The 15,046-nt window shown below is 45.5% G+C and overlaps 1 protein-coding gene across 2 annotated transcripts in view; it reads right to left on the bottom strand.

The window, feature by feature from the left end:
- Positions 1-12,455, bottom strand: part of il17rd (interleukin 17 receptor D) — an 89,399-nt gene extending 76,944 nt beyond the window's left edge. For both annotated transcript variants that reach the window (XM_065002020.1, XM_065002021.1), the window contains exon 1: positions 12,088-12,455. In XM_065002020.1, coding sequence (XP_064858092.1) covers positions 12,088-12,207 — 120 coding nt within the window. In that variant the 5' untranslated portion in view covers positions 12,208-12,455. The remainder of the gene's footprint in view (positions 1-12,087) is intronic.
- Between the last annotated feature and the right edge of the window lie 2,591 nt (positions 12,456-15,046).

Here is a 15,046-nt window from a genome sequence, read left to right as displayed (position 1 = left end):
CATTTCAGTTATTTGAATATAGGAGTAAAACCTATCTGATCATGGACTACTTTCTTGTGACTTGTGCCTCAGTCTGTGACTGGTGTGTACACAGAGAAACCCCAGAGGGGTATGATGGGAGGTACGTGGGGGCACAAAGAGCTCTAGTCTGATGAGGGGCCTCTGCTCCACAGCCATTGATCAAATGCTGCAGGCCAGGCAGTCTGTCTGAGTCCCAAATGGCACCCTATTCCCTATATAGTACACTACTTTTGACCAGGACCTATAGTGCACTACTTATAACCAGAGCACTATGTACAGAATAGTGTGCCATTTGGAACGCAATCTAAGTACGGCTTGACGTTCATCCTTCCCTAGCTTTGTTTTCCTTAATGCCTTTCCTGTTTCACTCCCATCACAATGTCTTTATCCCAAATGGCACCCTTTTCCCTACCTACTGCACTACTTTTAACCAGAGCACTATAGGCCCTGGTCAAAAGTAGTGAACTGTACTGGGAATAGGGTGCCATTTGGGACACAACCATTTGTCGCAGGCCTGCCTCTCAGTCTGAAATGCTACCATATGCTATGACATTACTGAGCAAGAACTCATTGGATCTTTTTCGTAAACAGAGGGCCTGTTTTTTACCCGAGGGGAGGCCAGGTTTCTCACACAAACACACATGAGAAAACATGCGCTTAGACACGGAGGAATGAGCACACACACTGAACAACATGTGGGCCTCCTTGGAAGACAAATCCCTGCAGCAGTGAATAATTCCCTACCTACCCTCAGGAGGAGGGATGCCAAGTGAACACATGCATTTAACACTCATGCCTTTACAAGGCACAGTCCTTCCATGAAAGCTGGAGCTTCTCTGTAAAGCTGATGGCTTTTCCAGCTTTGAAACCTTCCCCTCCTCTCCCTCACGTAACCACACACTCCCTACCTCCCTCTCACACTCACTACCTCTCTCTCTCACACTCACTACCTCTCTCACACACACTACCTCTCTCACACACACACACACACCCCCCCACTCTCTCACACACACACACTCCCTACCTCCCTCTCACACTCACTACCTACCTCCCTCTCACACTCACTACCTCCCTCCCTCTCACACTCACTACCTCCCTCCCTCTCACACTCACTACCTCCCTCCCTCTCACACTCACTACCCCTCTCACACTCACTACCTCCCTCTCACACTCACTACCTCCCTCTCACACTCACTACCTCCCTCTCACACTCACTACCTCTCTCACACACACACCCCCCCCCCACTCTCACACACACTACCTCTCTCACACACACACCCCACCTCACTCTCACACTCCCTACCTCCCTCTCACACTCACTACCTTTCTCACACTCACTACCTTTCTCACACACACACCCCCTCTCACTCTCTCACACACACACACTCCCTACCTCCCTCTCACACCCCCCCACTCTCTCTCTCTCACACACACCTTCATGTTAAATGGATTTAGGAAGCTCCTGTACAGTTGACCTTCACAGTCCAGCACACGTAGCAGACGGTCGCTGACCCAAAGTCCTACCCAGCAGACAGGCAGAGCATGTCTGCCCGAACCCCCTGGTCCATCAAACAGACACAGACAGAGGGTGGCTGACCCGCCTTGTAGATACACAGACAGGGACAGAGGGTGTCTGACCCGCCTTGTAGATACAGACAGGGACAGAGGGTGTCTGACCCGCCTTGTAGATACACAGACAAGGACAGAGTGTGTCTGACCACCCTGGTAGATACTAGAGGTCGACCAATTATGATTTTTCAACGCAGATACCGATTAATCAGACAATTTTTTATATTTTTTATTTCTAATAATGACAATTACAACAATACTGAATGAACACTTAATTTAACTTAATACATCAATAAAATCAATTTAGCCTCTAGTAAATAATGAAACATGTTCAATTTGGTTTAAATAATGCAAAAACAAAGTGTTGGAGAAGAAAGTCAAAGTGCAATATGTGCTATGTAAGAAAGCTAACGTTTCAGTTCCTTGCTCAGAACATATGAAAGCTGGTGGTTCCTTTTAACATGAGTCTTCAATATTCCCAAGTAAGATGTTTTAGGTAGTAGTTATTATAGGAATTATAGGACTATTTCCCTCTATACCATTTGTATTTCATTAACCTTTGACTATTGGATGTTCTTATAGGCCCTTTAGTACTTCCAGTGTAACAGTATAGCTTCTGTCCCTCTCCTCGCTCCTCCCTGGGCTCGAACCAGCAACACAACGACAACAGCCACTCTCGAAGCAGCGTTGCCCATGCAGAACAAGGGGAACAACCACAGGCTCAGAGCGAGTGACGTTTGAAACGCTATTAGCGCGCGCTAACTAGCTAGCCATTTCACTTCGGTTACACCAGCCTCATCTCGGGAGTTGATAGGCTTGAAGTCATAAACAGCAAAATGCTTGATGCACAACAAACAGCTGCTGGCAAAACGCAAAGAAAGTGCTGTTTGAATGAATGTTTACGCGCCTGCTTCTGCCTACCACCGCTCAGTCAGATACTTAGATACTTGTATGCTTGTATGCTCAGTCAGATTATATGCAACGCAGGACACGCTAGATAATAGTAATATCATCAACCATGTGTAGTTTGATTGTTTTTTATAAGATAAGTTTAATGCTAGCTAGCAACTTACCTTGGCTTACTGCATTCTCGTAATAGGCAGTCTCCTTGTGGAGTGCAAAGAGAAAGAGGCAGGTCGTTATTGCATTGGACTAGTTAACTAAGGTTGCAAGATTGGATCCCCCGAGCTGACACGGTGAAAATCTGTCGTTCTGCCCCTGAACAAGGCAGTTAACCCACTGTTCCTAGGCCGTCATCGAAAATAAGAGTGTGTTCTTAACGGACTTGCCTAGTTATAATTATTAATTTCTTTAAAACGGCAAATAGGCGCCCAAAAATACAGATTTCCGATTGTTATAAAAACTTGAAATCGGCCCTAATTAATCGGCCATTCTGATTAATCGGTCGACCTCTAGTAGATACACAGACGGGGACAGAGGATGGCTGACCCCCCTTGTAGATACACAGACGGGGACAGAGGGTGGCTGACCCCCCTTGTAGATACACAGACGGGGACAGAGGGTGGCTGACCCCCCTTGTAGATACACAGACGGGGACAGAGGATGGCTGACCCCCCTTGTAGATACCCCCTTGTAGATACAGACAGACAGAGGATGGGGGACAGACGGGGACAGAGGGTGGTGACCCCCTTGTAGATACACAGACGGGGACAGAGGGTGGCCCCTTGTAGATACACAGACGGGGACAGAGGATGGCTGACCCCCCCCTTGTAGATACACAGACGGGGACAGAGAGACCCCTTGGATGGCTGACCCCCTTGTAGATACACAGACGGGGACAGAGGGTGGCTGACCCCCTTGTAGATACACAGACAGAGGTGGGGGACAGAGGATGGCTGACCCCCTTGTAGATACACAGACGGGGACAGAGGGTGGCTGACCCCCTTGTAGATACACAGACGGGGACAGAGGGTGGCTGACCCCCTTGTAGATACACAGACGGGGACAGAGGGTGGCTGACCCCTGTAGATACCCGGGGACAGAGGGTGGCTGAGAGATACACAGACGGGGACAGAGGGTGGCTGACCCCCCTTGTAGATACACAGACGGGGACTGAGTAGATACACAGACGGGGGTGGCTGACCCCCTTGTAGATACACAGACGGGGACAGAGGGTGGCTGACCCCCTTGTAGACGGGGACACAGACGGGGACAGAGGGTGGGCTGACCCGGGGACTTGTGAGATACACAGACGGGGACAGAGGGTGGCTGACCCCCTTGTAGATACACAGACGGGGACAGAGGGTGGCTGACCCCCTTGTAGATACACAGACGGGGACAGAGGGTGGCTGACCCCCCTTGTAGTACACAGACGGGGATACACAGACAGGGACAGAGGGTGGCTGACCCCCCTTGTAGATACACAGACGGGGACAGAGGGTGGCTGACCCCCCTTGTAGATACACAGACGGGGACAGAGGGTGGCTGACAGACGGGGACCCCTTGTAGATACACAGACGGGGACACAGAGGGTGGCTGACCCCCCTTGTAGATACACAGACGGGGACAGAGGGTGGCTGACCCCCTTGTAGATACACAGACGGGGACAGAGGGTGGCTGACCCCCCTTGTAGATACACAGACGGGGACAGAGGGTGGCTGACCCCCCTTGTAGATACACAGACGGGGACAGAGGGTGGCTGACCCCCTTGTAGATACACAGACGGGGACAGAGGGTGGCTGACCCCCTTGTAGATACACAGACGGGGACAGAGGGTGGCTGACCCCCTTGTAGATGACCCCCACAGACGGGGACAGAGGGTGGCTGACCCCCCTTGTAGATACACAGACGGGGACAGAGGGTGGCTGACCCCCCCCGGGGACTTGTAGATACACAGACTGACCCCCTTGGGGACAGACGGGGACAGGTGGCTGACCCCCTTGTAGATACACAGACGGGGACGGGGACGGGGACGAGGGTGGCTGACCCCCTTGTAGATACACAGACGGGGACAGAGGGTGGCTGACCCCCTTGTAGATACACAGACGGGGACAGAGGGTGGCTGACCCCCCTTGTAGATACACAGACGTGGGGACAGGGACAGACGGGGACAGAGGGTGGCTGACCCCCCTTGTAGATACACAGACGGGGACAGAGGGTGGCTGACCCCCCTTGTAGATACACAGACGGGGACAGAGGGTGGCTGACCCCCCTTGTAGATACACAGACGGGGACAGAGGGTGGCTGACCCCCCTTGTAGATACACAGACGGGGACAGAGGGTGGCTGACCCCCCTTGTAGATACACAGACGGGGACAGAGGGTGGCTGACAGACAGACGGGGACAGAGGATGGCTGACCCCCTTGTAGATACACAGACGGGGACAGAGGATGGCTGACCCCCTTGTAGATACACAGACGGGGACAGAGGGTGGGGGACAGAGGGTGGCTGACCCCCTTGTAGATACACAGACGGGGACAGAGGGTGGCTGACCCCCCTTGTAGATACACAGACGGGGACAGAGGGTGGCTGACCCCCCTTGTAGATACACAGACGGGGACAGAGGTGGCTGACCCCACAGATACACAGACGGGGACAGAGGGTGGCTGACCCCCTTGTAGATACACAGACACAGACGGGGACAGAGGGTGGCTGACCCCCTTACACAGACGGGGACAGAGGGTGGTAGATACACAGACGGGGACAGAGGGTGGCTGAGAGGGTGGCCCCCTTGTAGATACACAGAGACAGAGGGTGGCACAGAGACGGGGACAGAGGGTGGCTGACCCCCCTTGTAGATACACAGACGGGGACAGAGGGTGGCTGACCCCCCTTGTAGATACACAGACGGGGACAGAGGGTGGCTGACCCCCCTTGTAGATACACAGACGGGGACAGAGGGTGGCTGACCCCCCTTGTAGATACACAGACGGGGACAGAGGGTGGCTGACCCCCCTTGTAGATACACAGACCATGGCAGAGCAGGGCTGACACTCTAGAAAACACAGCATACAGGGGCAGAGGGCAGAGGCTGAGACAAATGAACACATCCTCCCAGTGGGATATCTATTCTGTTTTCCATGGCAAGAAGGAGCAGAGGGAGAAACCTCATGTCTGGAAGACATTCACTTACTACGGTATTCTGCTCCATTTAAGAATGTTGATTTATATTTGATTGAGGTTAAGAGAGAAGACAAATGTATGACTGTAGCTGCTGTATAGACATATAATGGTTTCGATTTGACTGAGAGTAAGAATTCACTTATAAAAAGGGTACAGCTGCTGTATAGATCAATTGCTATGGTATAAATTCTGTACAATTTATTACCTGGCTCTCATTGATCCACTGTTAGAAAGCTATTAATGCAATGGATTTAACAAATTATTTATCAATGGATTTAACAGTAAATTTAACAATGGATTTACAAATGGATTCAACAGCTTTACGTCACTAAACTACAGGTATTTCCTGAATAATGTTCCATCCAAGAATTTGATGAATATGATAATATATTTCCTAATCTTACATTGCTTTGAGCAACTTGCATTTGCCATTCAATAAAAGAGTTTGAACCTGTGTCAAGTTCAAACAGGCCTTTTGAAGGGGGGAGCCATAAAGAAAGGACAACTACACAACAATAAAACTACATTTAATTGCCTTTTATAGATGAAAAAGAAGAACACATTTCCTTATCATATGTGAAGTCTTGGAATTTCAGGACTATATCGAAGACTATTGGAAGACTCAATGACTCTTGGAAGACATAGCCTTAAGGTGGGCTAAAAGATATCCGATCCTAAGACAATGAACAACAGTAGTAAGAAATAAATCCAAAGGTGTTTTTCTAAAGGCGGGACAACTGAGTCATTCAAATGATTCTGATCCACATAATTATGGATATGAATGGCATTCAAATGATTCTGATCCACATAATTATGGATATGAATGGCATTCAAATGATTCTGATCCACATAATTATGGGTATGAATGGCATTCAAATGATTCTGATCCACATAATTATGGATATGAATGGCATTCAAATGATTCTGATCCACATAATTATGGGTATGAATGGCATTCAAATGATCCTGATCCACATAATTATGGGTATGAATGGCATTCAAATGATTCTGATCCACATAATTATGGATATGAATGGCATTCAAATGATTCTGATCCACATAATTATGGGTATGAATGGCATTCAAATGAAGCCATTTGAAGAGCTGAAGGCTTCCAGTCTGTTCTAGTCCTGACCAGCCAGGTTTAGCTGAGAAAGAGCCGATCACATTACAGACACACCGACAGACAGACAGAGACAGAGCAAGCAAATGTCTGTATGATGAGGGAGAGTGCTTGTTGGGATATGCAGTGTTGTGCTTCACGCTGTAAGAATGCTCTGTACTACCCTGGGACCTCTATCCAAACCAGGATCCGGCATCCAGGATAATGACCGAGACATCGGCTGTTCCTCTCTTCATGGAAGCCCTAGCATTGATGCCGTAATGACTAAGGCAGGGATGACATTGTAATGAATGTGCATGTAAATACACCCACATCCCTTCCCTACTTACAATGAACTAACGATATGTAACCCTAATTGTTTAACTCAACCAAATAAAAATAGACATTGAGCCACCAACTCCATCGAGCCACCAACTCCGTCGAGCCACCAACTCCATCGAGCCACCAACTCCGTCGAGCCACCAACTCCGTCGAGCCACCAACTCCGTCGAGCCACCAACTGCTTAGTGAACACAGTGACAATGAGCACAAGAAAGCAGACCACCGTGGTGTAATCTCACTCTGGGCTCTGGGCCTTCGTGTCGTAGTAGTCATAATAAAATGACTGGTCAGTCGGGTCACATTGAAACACAGGAAGGGGACTGCCTTGTACCGTAACCATTTATCTGACTCTTGAGCCTTTGAAGAGAACACTGTGTAATCTCACGCTGGGGTCTGAGTCTTTGGCAGGAAGTAGGAACTTCCCCTGGATATCAGATCACTGATGAGGTAAAGAGAAAAGAGCAGATAATTGATAGTAATCACTTCAGTCTGTCAGTCAGACACAGTCATTAAAATTGTGTGTGTGTGTGGGGAGGGAGGGGGTTCTGTGTGTATTTGTTTGTATATGTGTGTGACGGCGCATGTGTGTCCAAACAATTCCACACGGAAGCTAACTTACAGTAAGTCTGACCATTTAATCATTCATTTATTTATTGAATAAAAATTCATTTATAAATGTATTGCGTAAGACCAGACCAGGCACAACAACAGCTAGACTCTGACCGGCCGATCAACACTGCAGTGCAGTACCCTGGGGAGGTGAACAGACATACTGGACTTCTAATTCACTTTTAACATACCTCCCGCTTATCAGGGCCAAACAGCCATTCTTCCCTAGCAGCAGGACTCCCTCCCTCCCTGACAATCAAAGGCAGGCAGTCGTGCATCTGAAAGACCCCGGCCTCATTGAGAAAAGCTCCAGGGCGACGGCTCTGTCCCGATTCAGAGCTAGCCAACCAGGGACTTTCCCACAGAACAGAGACAAAACTGCCTACAAGGTTACGAGCTGGTTGGATGGTTTTCAATGCTCCCTCAAAGAGGTGGAGAGGAATAACTCTAAACCTTGTTACCCCGACACACACACACACACACACACACACACACACACACACACACAGAGACAAACTCACAGAATGAACACACACATTCTCTCTTCTTTCTCCCTCTCTTCACAGACTGTCAACACTACGAAACAAGCGCACCATCCCTGATATCATTCATCTGCAGCCAGATGTTACAGCCATAAGAAAAAGGGGGAACAAGAGGGTGCTTCTTTCCTTTGAGTAACCTTCAAGCGAAAGTGGATGAAAGGAAAAGGTGTCCCACACGTGCAGTCAAGCCAGGGCTGGTAAGGGACCCCAGGGCCACCACTATAAAAGACTTGGCCAGGCCACTGCTTGTGTATGTCTAGGGACATTGTAAAACACTGTCCTTTATTTTTTTCTTTCCATCCATTTGTATATCAAGGCATGACTGGGAATCATTGGGACAATGACAGTTGGTGCAAAACACACTCCTGTAGCGTTCCACCACTGTGGGAGGCCGTTCCTTATCTTGCTAGAACAAAAGCTGTACCTGCTGCGTGCCAACCCGGTAGTGACAAACCTACCGATTTTACTTGATTTTGAGCCAATCAGAGAGCACGAACCACCACGTGGGGGAGCCAACCCAAAAAATAGGGCATTTTCTCCACACATCCAAGGATGAAGCAGTCACACTTCATATGCAATGTAAGCTATGTGATGGTAGCTAGCTAAGTTCATAGACGCAATGCACACAACACTAAATAATTCCCCCTGGCAAACTAACCACTAGTGTTAACATTATAATTAACTCACAATGGGTAAGCTCATTTCCATGAAACAGCTGCCTGTGTTAGCTACAAAGTTAGGGCAGTGTCCTTTGCTAGCTAGTTATGTTGCGCTAGCTAGCAAATATGCTAACGTTAGCTAGCTAGCAAATAATGTGGCTATGGGCTGGCACTGGCAGTATGGTATTATGGAGAGGGATTTAAATTGTTTCTTCGTCATCTTGCTAGGTCTAGTCTGGCTAGTATCAACCAGGGCTTTCTACAAAATAGCAACATTAGGGCAGATAGCTACCTAGCTTACATTAGAATCTAGACCATAAACTAATCAACACACACAAACATGCAGTGTCAAACAATGCTACTGCCACCTTCTGGTTTGGAGTATTTTAACAAGGCTGAGTGGCTGACAATTTCCAAGGTCTTTGCTGTGTGAACACAAAAGAGATTCAGGTGCTAAGTACCGTCGGAAGGGAAACGTTTGACAATCCTACCAGTATGTTCTGAGGTTTAAAACAGAGTAGTACTGTGATTAGTGGTGCTGCTATCAATGTTATTGTTTCCTCTGATCATCTGAGTATCCACATATTAGGAAATACGGCAGACCATTGAAACCAATAATAAAAATCTACCAAATCACAAACAGAACATTATTATTTGTTATTCCAATGAATTAAACATATCAATCATGTGCAGACCGTTTACTCTTCAAATAGACTAACCTATTTTCCTTATGTCATTTAGTTCTGAGAAACGTTCATGTAAAGTGTGTGTTCTACGCTGGATTTTGAAGCGTTTTAACCGGCCCATAGAGGCAAGGCAAACAACTAGGTCATTGTCCCAGGTGGTGGAGTAAAATTTTATGTGGTTGTAAGCACCAAGGGAAACCAATACGGGTGATTTCACCTGACTGCGTCCCAAGTGGAGCACTAATCCGTTTATAGTGCACTACTTTATCTGGTCAAACGTAGTGCACTATATAGGGAATAGGGTGCTATTTGGCACACAACACCAGTCTCAGAATTTGTCCAAGAGACCTGTTATAAACTTTATTGATTGCATTGGTCCTCCAGACTTCCTCTGAAACCTAGGATGCAATTCCCAGATAAATCTGTCAAGAAGAAGTTGCAATCTCCAACTGTCTCTTTCAAACTAATATGTTTCGTAGTTTGGCTGATATCACGGTGGCTCCAATTCCACGAACAATAATCATAATTTTACCAGATGTAGGCGAATGGCATTTGATTAAAAGGATTACACAGCTGGTAATATCCATCCAATAAGGAAGCCTGGCTTGAGTCGATATTCTCTTTTTCCCCTCTCTTGTTATTACAGAACTATGGAATATGAATGAAGTGTAGTGTGTATTACAAAAACATCCAAGCAAATCTCCTCTAGAGAGAAATGGGATGGATGGAAATTTTGGCTCATTTTGAAAAATATAAATGAGTAATCTTCATTCTTAGCGAGCCCCTTGGTGAGGCTGTGACAGAATACCGCTGAGAGGCAGGGAGTGAGGGATGGAGGGAGGTAAGGAAGGAGCAGAGTTCCGGAGGATAAGCACTTTAATCCCGAGCCAACCTCTGTCCCACGGGACCTCCAGCAGACTTCTGCTGCCCTCTCAATGGGAGAGAAGCTCTACTGAATTAAAACTCTACGCCAACCTCAACATCCACAAAACAGTATCCTGCCTGATCCTCATTTTATTTTTTTATTTAACCTAGGCAAGTCAGTTAGGAACAAATTCTTATTTACAATGACGTTCTTCACCGGCCAAACCTGGACGAAGCTGGGCCAATTGTACACCATCCTATGGGACTCCCAATCACAGCCGGTTGTGATACAGCCTGGATCAGTGTTGAAAACTCATATTGTGTGTAGGCTATACACACTTCTATGTCCAATCACTTTGTTGCCAATATTATGTAAAAGGTTTGAGCTTTTAAGTAGACAATCATGTGGAGGTTTATGTTGTATCAATGGAAGAAAAGTTAAAATGCATATTATAATGAAAACTAAAGCCAGTGTGGGTTCCTCAAAAATAGACTACATGTGGAGGAGTGTTTTATCATGTTGGCATTAAATATGTAGACTTTTACAGTCCCTTTGAATAAAAAAAACTACCTGACACCTGTAGGTTTGTGTATTTAAAACTTCAAGTGTTTCTTTTAGCAACTGTTGATTGAGGACTTGCATCCTAAGAGTTGTTTGAAGCAGCTGTTGAGGGGAGATGGCCTGTCCTTACAAAGAGGAAATGCCAAGACATTTTAATCGCGCAAACAGTGGCCTGACTTCCTATAGGAAATCACTTCAAAGGCCACCGGCCCCTAACATAGACAATGCATTACGGGTCAATCTCTCACTCAATAGCACATCAGTCAATCACACAACAAAGAAGCAGCCACTGCTGAGGAAAAGACAACAAACAAAAGCAAGAGATAATACTCAGCCTATTTGATAAATAATACAAGTGGGCCATTTTACTCATCCATTTTAAATTCTTATCAGCTTCCTCTACTGAGTCCATGTCTACTCTCACAACATTATAATGACAATTGGCGAGTGAAATGTGACTTGCTCAGGTCAAACACATTGCTGGGTATCTGATAGACCACGGTTTCCCAAACTCGGTTCTGACCCAGTGTACGTTTAGGTTTTTGCCCTAGCACTACACAGCTGATTCAAATAATCAACACTTGATTATACTTTGATTATTGTAATTAGCTGTGCAGTGCTAGGGCAAAAACCAAAACGCGCGCCCAAGACCGGACCGAGTTTGGGCAAACCTGTCACACCACTTCTCACTTGCAACAAGTTTTACCTTCTACAGTTTCCGGTTGTGGTACAAACTGTCTAGTATTGGCTTCATTTAGTTCTATTCTGTCCAGTACTGGCTACATTTGTTATTATAAAATAGCACTAATCTACAATAATACTGCATATTTAAACCAAAAGTGTCTTACTTCTTGAAGTATCTTCTTGTTACGTTTTTTATTCGCCCAAATTATTTAGAAAAAATATCTAAATAGCTATAATTTCCACAGCTAGGTTACAAACAACGTCAAAATTGACGTCAGAAAAACTCAAGTCTTTTGAACAAGACTTGACACGCACCTACATAACTTCTAAAACACGACGATAGGCTACGTTTGATGATTTTTACCTTATAGTTGCATTTATCCGAGTTTCCTTTCTTGGTGCCAGTCGCCGGTAATGCAGAGTAGTAGTTAAAAAACAGGAATAAAGTTGTGAGTAGGTAAAATAGTCTCGGTCGCGCAGCCATCCCCTCTAGTCCATGAAGACTATCTCTTCAGACTGGAGGTTGAGCCGTCTGACTCAGAATGTTGTTATCTGTGAAGTCCGAGACGGAGTAGTGTTCCCTGCAAGGTGGGGCTGTGGCCCGTAGCAGCCTACCTACAGCTATTGAGAGACCACTGATGAAGTTGGTTGGCAAAAAGTTAGTAGGCTATTTGGCAGGTCCGGTGTTGTGCCGAAAATTTTTCCCCTGCCAGAATTATCCCCCCTTCTAATTTCCTTAATTTTGTGGCTAGAGTCGAATACTTTCTGTGACACAGATGAGAGTCAAACACTTTATATAGAACAAACTTCACGTCAAGATAGGCAACCGAAATGAATCATTAATGTATGTGTGTTATTAAACATAGAGGAGGGAGTAAAATGTTGGCAAGCAATAAACATTTCCGATCAACTATGGCTAAATGTTTATCCTTATAAAAATACAAGTCGAATAAGACACGGGAGAGATGACGATATGATGAATAGATTTATTTATGGACTAATACAAAAATTCAGTAGCGGATTTACAGTTGAAGTTGGAAGTTTACATAGACCTTAGCCAAATACATTTAATCTCTGTTTTTCACAACTCCTGACATTTAATCCTAGTAAACATTCTCAGTCTTAGGTCAGTTAGGATCACCACTTTATTTTAAGAATGTGAAATGTCAGAATAATAGTAGAGATAATGATTTATTTCAGCTTTTATTTCTTTCATCACATTCCTAGTGGGTCAGAAGTTTACATACCAAATATTAATTGAGTGTAGCATTGCCTTTAAATTGTATAACTTGGGTCAAACGTTTCAGGTAGCCTTCCACAAGCTTCCCACAATAAGTTGGGTGAATACTGGTCCATTCCTCCTGACAGGGCAGGTGTAACTGAGTCAGGTTTGTAGGCCTCCTTGCTCGCACACGCTTTTTCAGTTCTGCCCACACATTTTATATGGGATTGAGGTCAGGGCTTTGTGATGGTCACTCCAATACCTTGACTTTGTTCTCCTTAAATTATTTTGCCCCAACTTTGGAAGTATGCTTTGGGGTCATTGTCCATTTAGAAGACCCATTTATGACCAAACTTTAACTTCCTGACTGATGTCTTGAGATGTTGCTTCAATATATCCACATAATTTTCCAGTCCCTCATGATGCCATCTATTATGTGAAGTGCACCAGTCCCTCGTGCAGCAAAGCACCCCCACAACATGATACTGCAACCCCCGTGCTTCACAGTTGGGATGGTGTTCTTCGGCTTGCAAGCCTCCCCCTTTTTCCTCCAAACATAACGATGGTCATTATGGCCAAACAGTTCTATTTTTGTTTCATCAGACCAAAAATTATGATCTTTGTCCCCATGTGCAGTTGCAAACCATAGTCTGGCTTTTCTATGGCGGTTTTGGAGCAGTGGCTTCTTCCTTGCTGAGCGGCCTTTCAGGTTATGTCGATATAGGACTTGTTTTATTGTGGATATAGATACTTTCGTACCTGTTTCTTCCAGCATCTTCACAAGGTCCTTTGCTGTTGTTCTGGGATTGGTTTGCACTTTCCCCACCAAAGTATGTTCATCTCTAGGAGACAGAACGCGTCTCCTTCCTGAGCGGTATGGCGGCTGTGTGGTCCCATGGTGTTTATACTTGCATACTATTGTTTGTACAGATGAACGTGGTACCTTCAGGCTTGAACCAGACTTGTGGAGGTCTACAATTTATTTTCTAAATCTTGGCTGATTTCTTCTGATTTTCCCATGATGTCAAGCAAAGAGGCACTGAGCTTAAAGGTAGTCCTTGAAATACATCCACAGGTACACCTCCAATTGACTCAAATGATGTCAATTAGTCTATCAGAATCTTCTAAAGCCATGACACAATTTTCTGGAATTTTCCAAGCTGTTTAAAGGCACAGTCAACTTAGTGTATGTAAACTTCTGACCCACTGGAATTGTGATACAGTGAATTATAAGTGAAATAATCTATCTGTAAACAATTGTTGGAAAAATTACTTTGTTCATGAACAATGTAGATGTCCTAACTGACTTGCCAAAACTATAGTTTGTTAACAAGAAATTTGTGGAGTAGTTGAAAAACGAGTTTTAGTGTCTCCACACTAAGTGTATGTTCAGACTTCAACTGTAGGTACAGGCGACATGGGCCAGGGCGGAACCGGGCGCCCCCTGGTGCGGGCTGGGGCGTGCTCGAGCACTGAAGGTGCAAGCTAGAACTGCCACATACACTTGAAACAAATAGCCAAACTGAAAACTGCAGACAAAAATGCTTTCTGCTACTAAGTTCAGTGAAATGTAGGCTAAACTGACAACAGAGTGAAGAGCAGAAATCTCAACTAGCAAGTTGCAGCAATGAAGAACGCGAATGGGGGGGGGGGATTCTGGCAGGGGGGACATTTTCGGCACAACACTCCATGCATAAGCGACATAAGCAGTTGCTTAGGGCCCCCTGAATTCGTTTTTACGGGGACTCAATTTACTGCCGAGCTCGAATAGTAGAATACACAAGTTGTAAGTTCAAATTTGGTTATGCATCAGCAGTTTTTATTTTGTTTTGTCAGTCACTTGCTAGGTTTCGATTGGTGACATATTTTCATGGGGACGTTTAAAAAACGCAGAAAGAAAATATGGTGTTTCCACCTAACTGACTTCTGGATAAAAATCGTAGTGCACACGTTTATCTTTTCTCTTTTAAGTTTTCTTCTACCTCATAAAAATCGGAAGTTCAATGTGTTTCCATCCCATTTTCAGGTATACCGATAGTTTTGTCACAAAATCTATTATGGCCTGCTATGGTCTTGGCACGTGTGCTCTAGCCAATAGCTC

The sequence above is a fragment of the Oncorhynchus nerka genome, linkage group LG15, assembly GCF_034236695.1.
Source record: "Oncorhynchus nerka isolate Pitt River linkage group LG15, Oner_Uvic_2.0, whole genome shotgun sequence".
In the NCBI taxonomy this organism is placed as follows: Eukaryota; Metazoa; Chordata; class Actinopteri; order Salmoniformes; family Salmonidae; genus Oncorhynchus; species Oncorhynchus nerka.
This window is presented reverse-complemented; position numbering and strand designations above follow the sequence as displayed.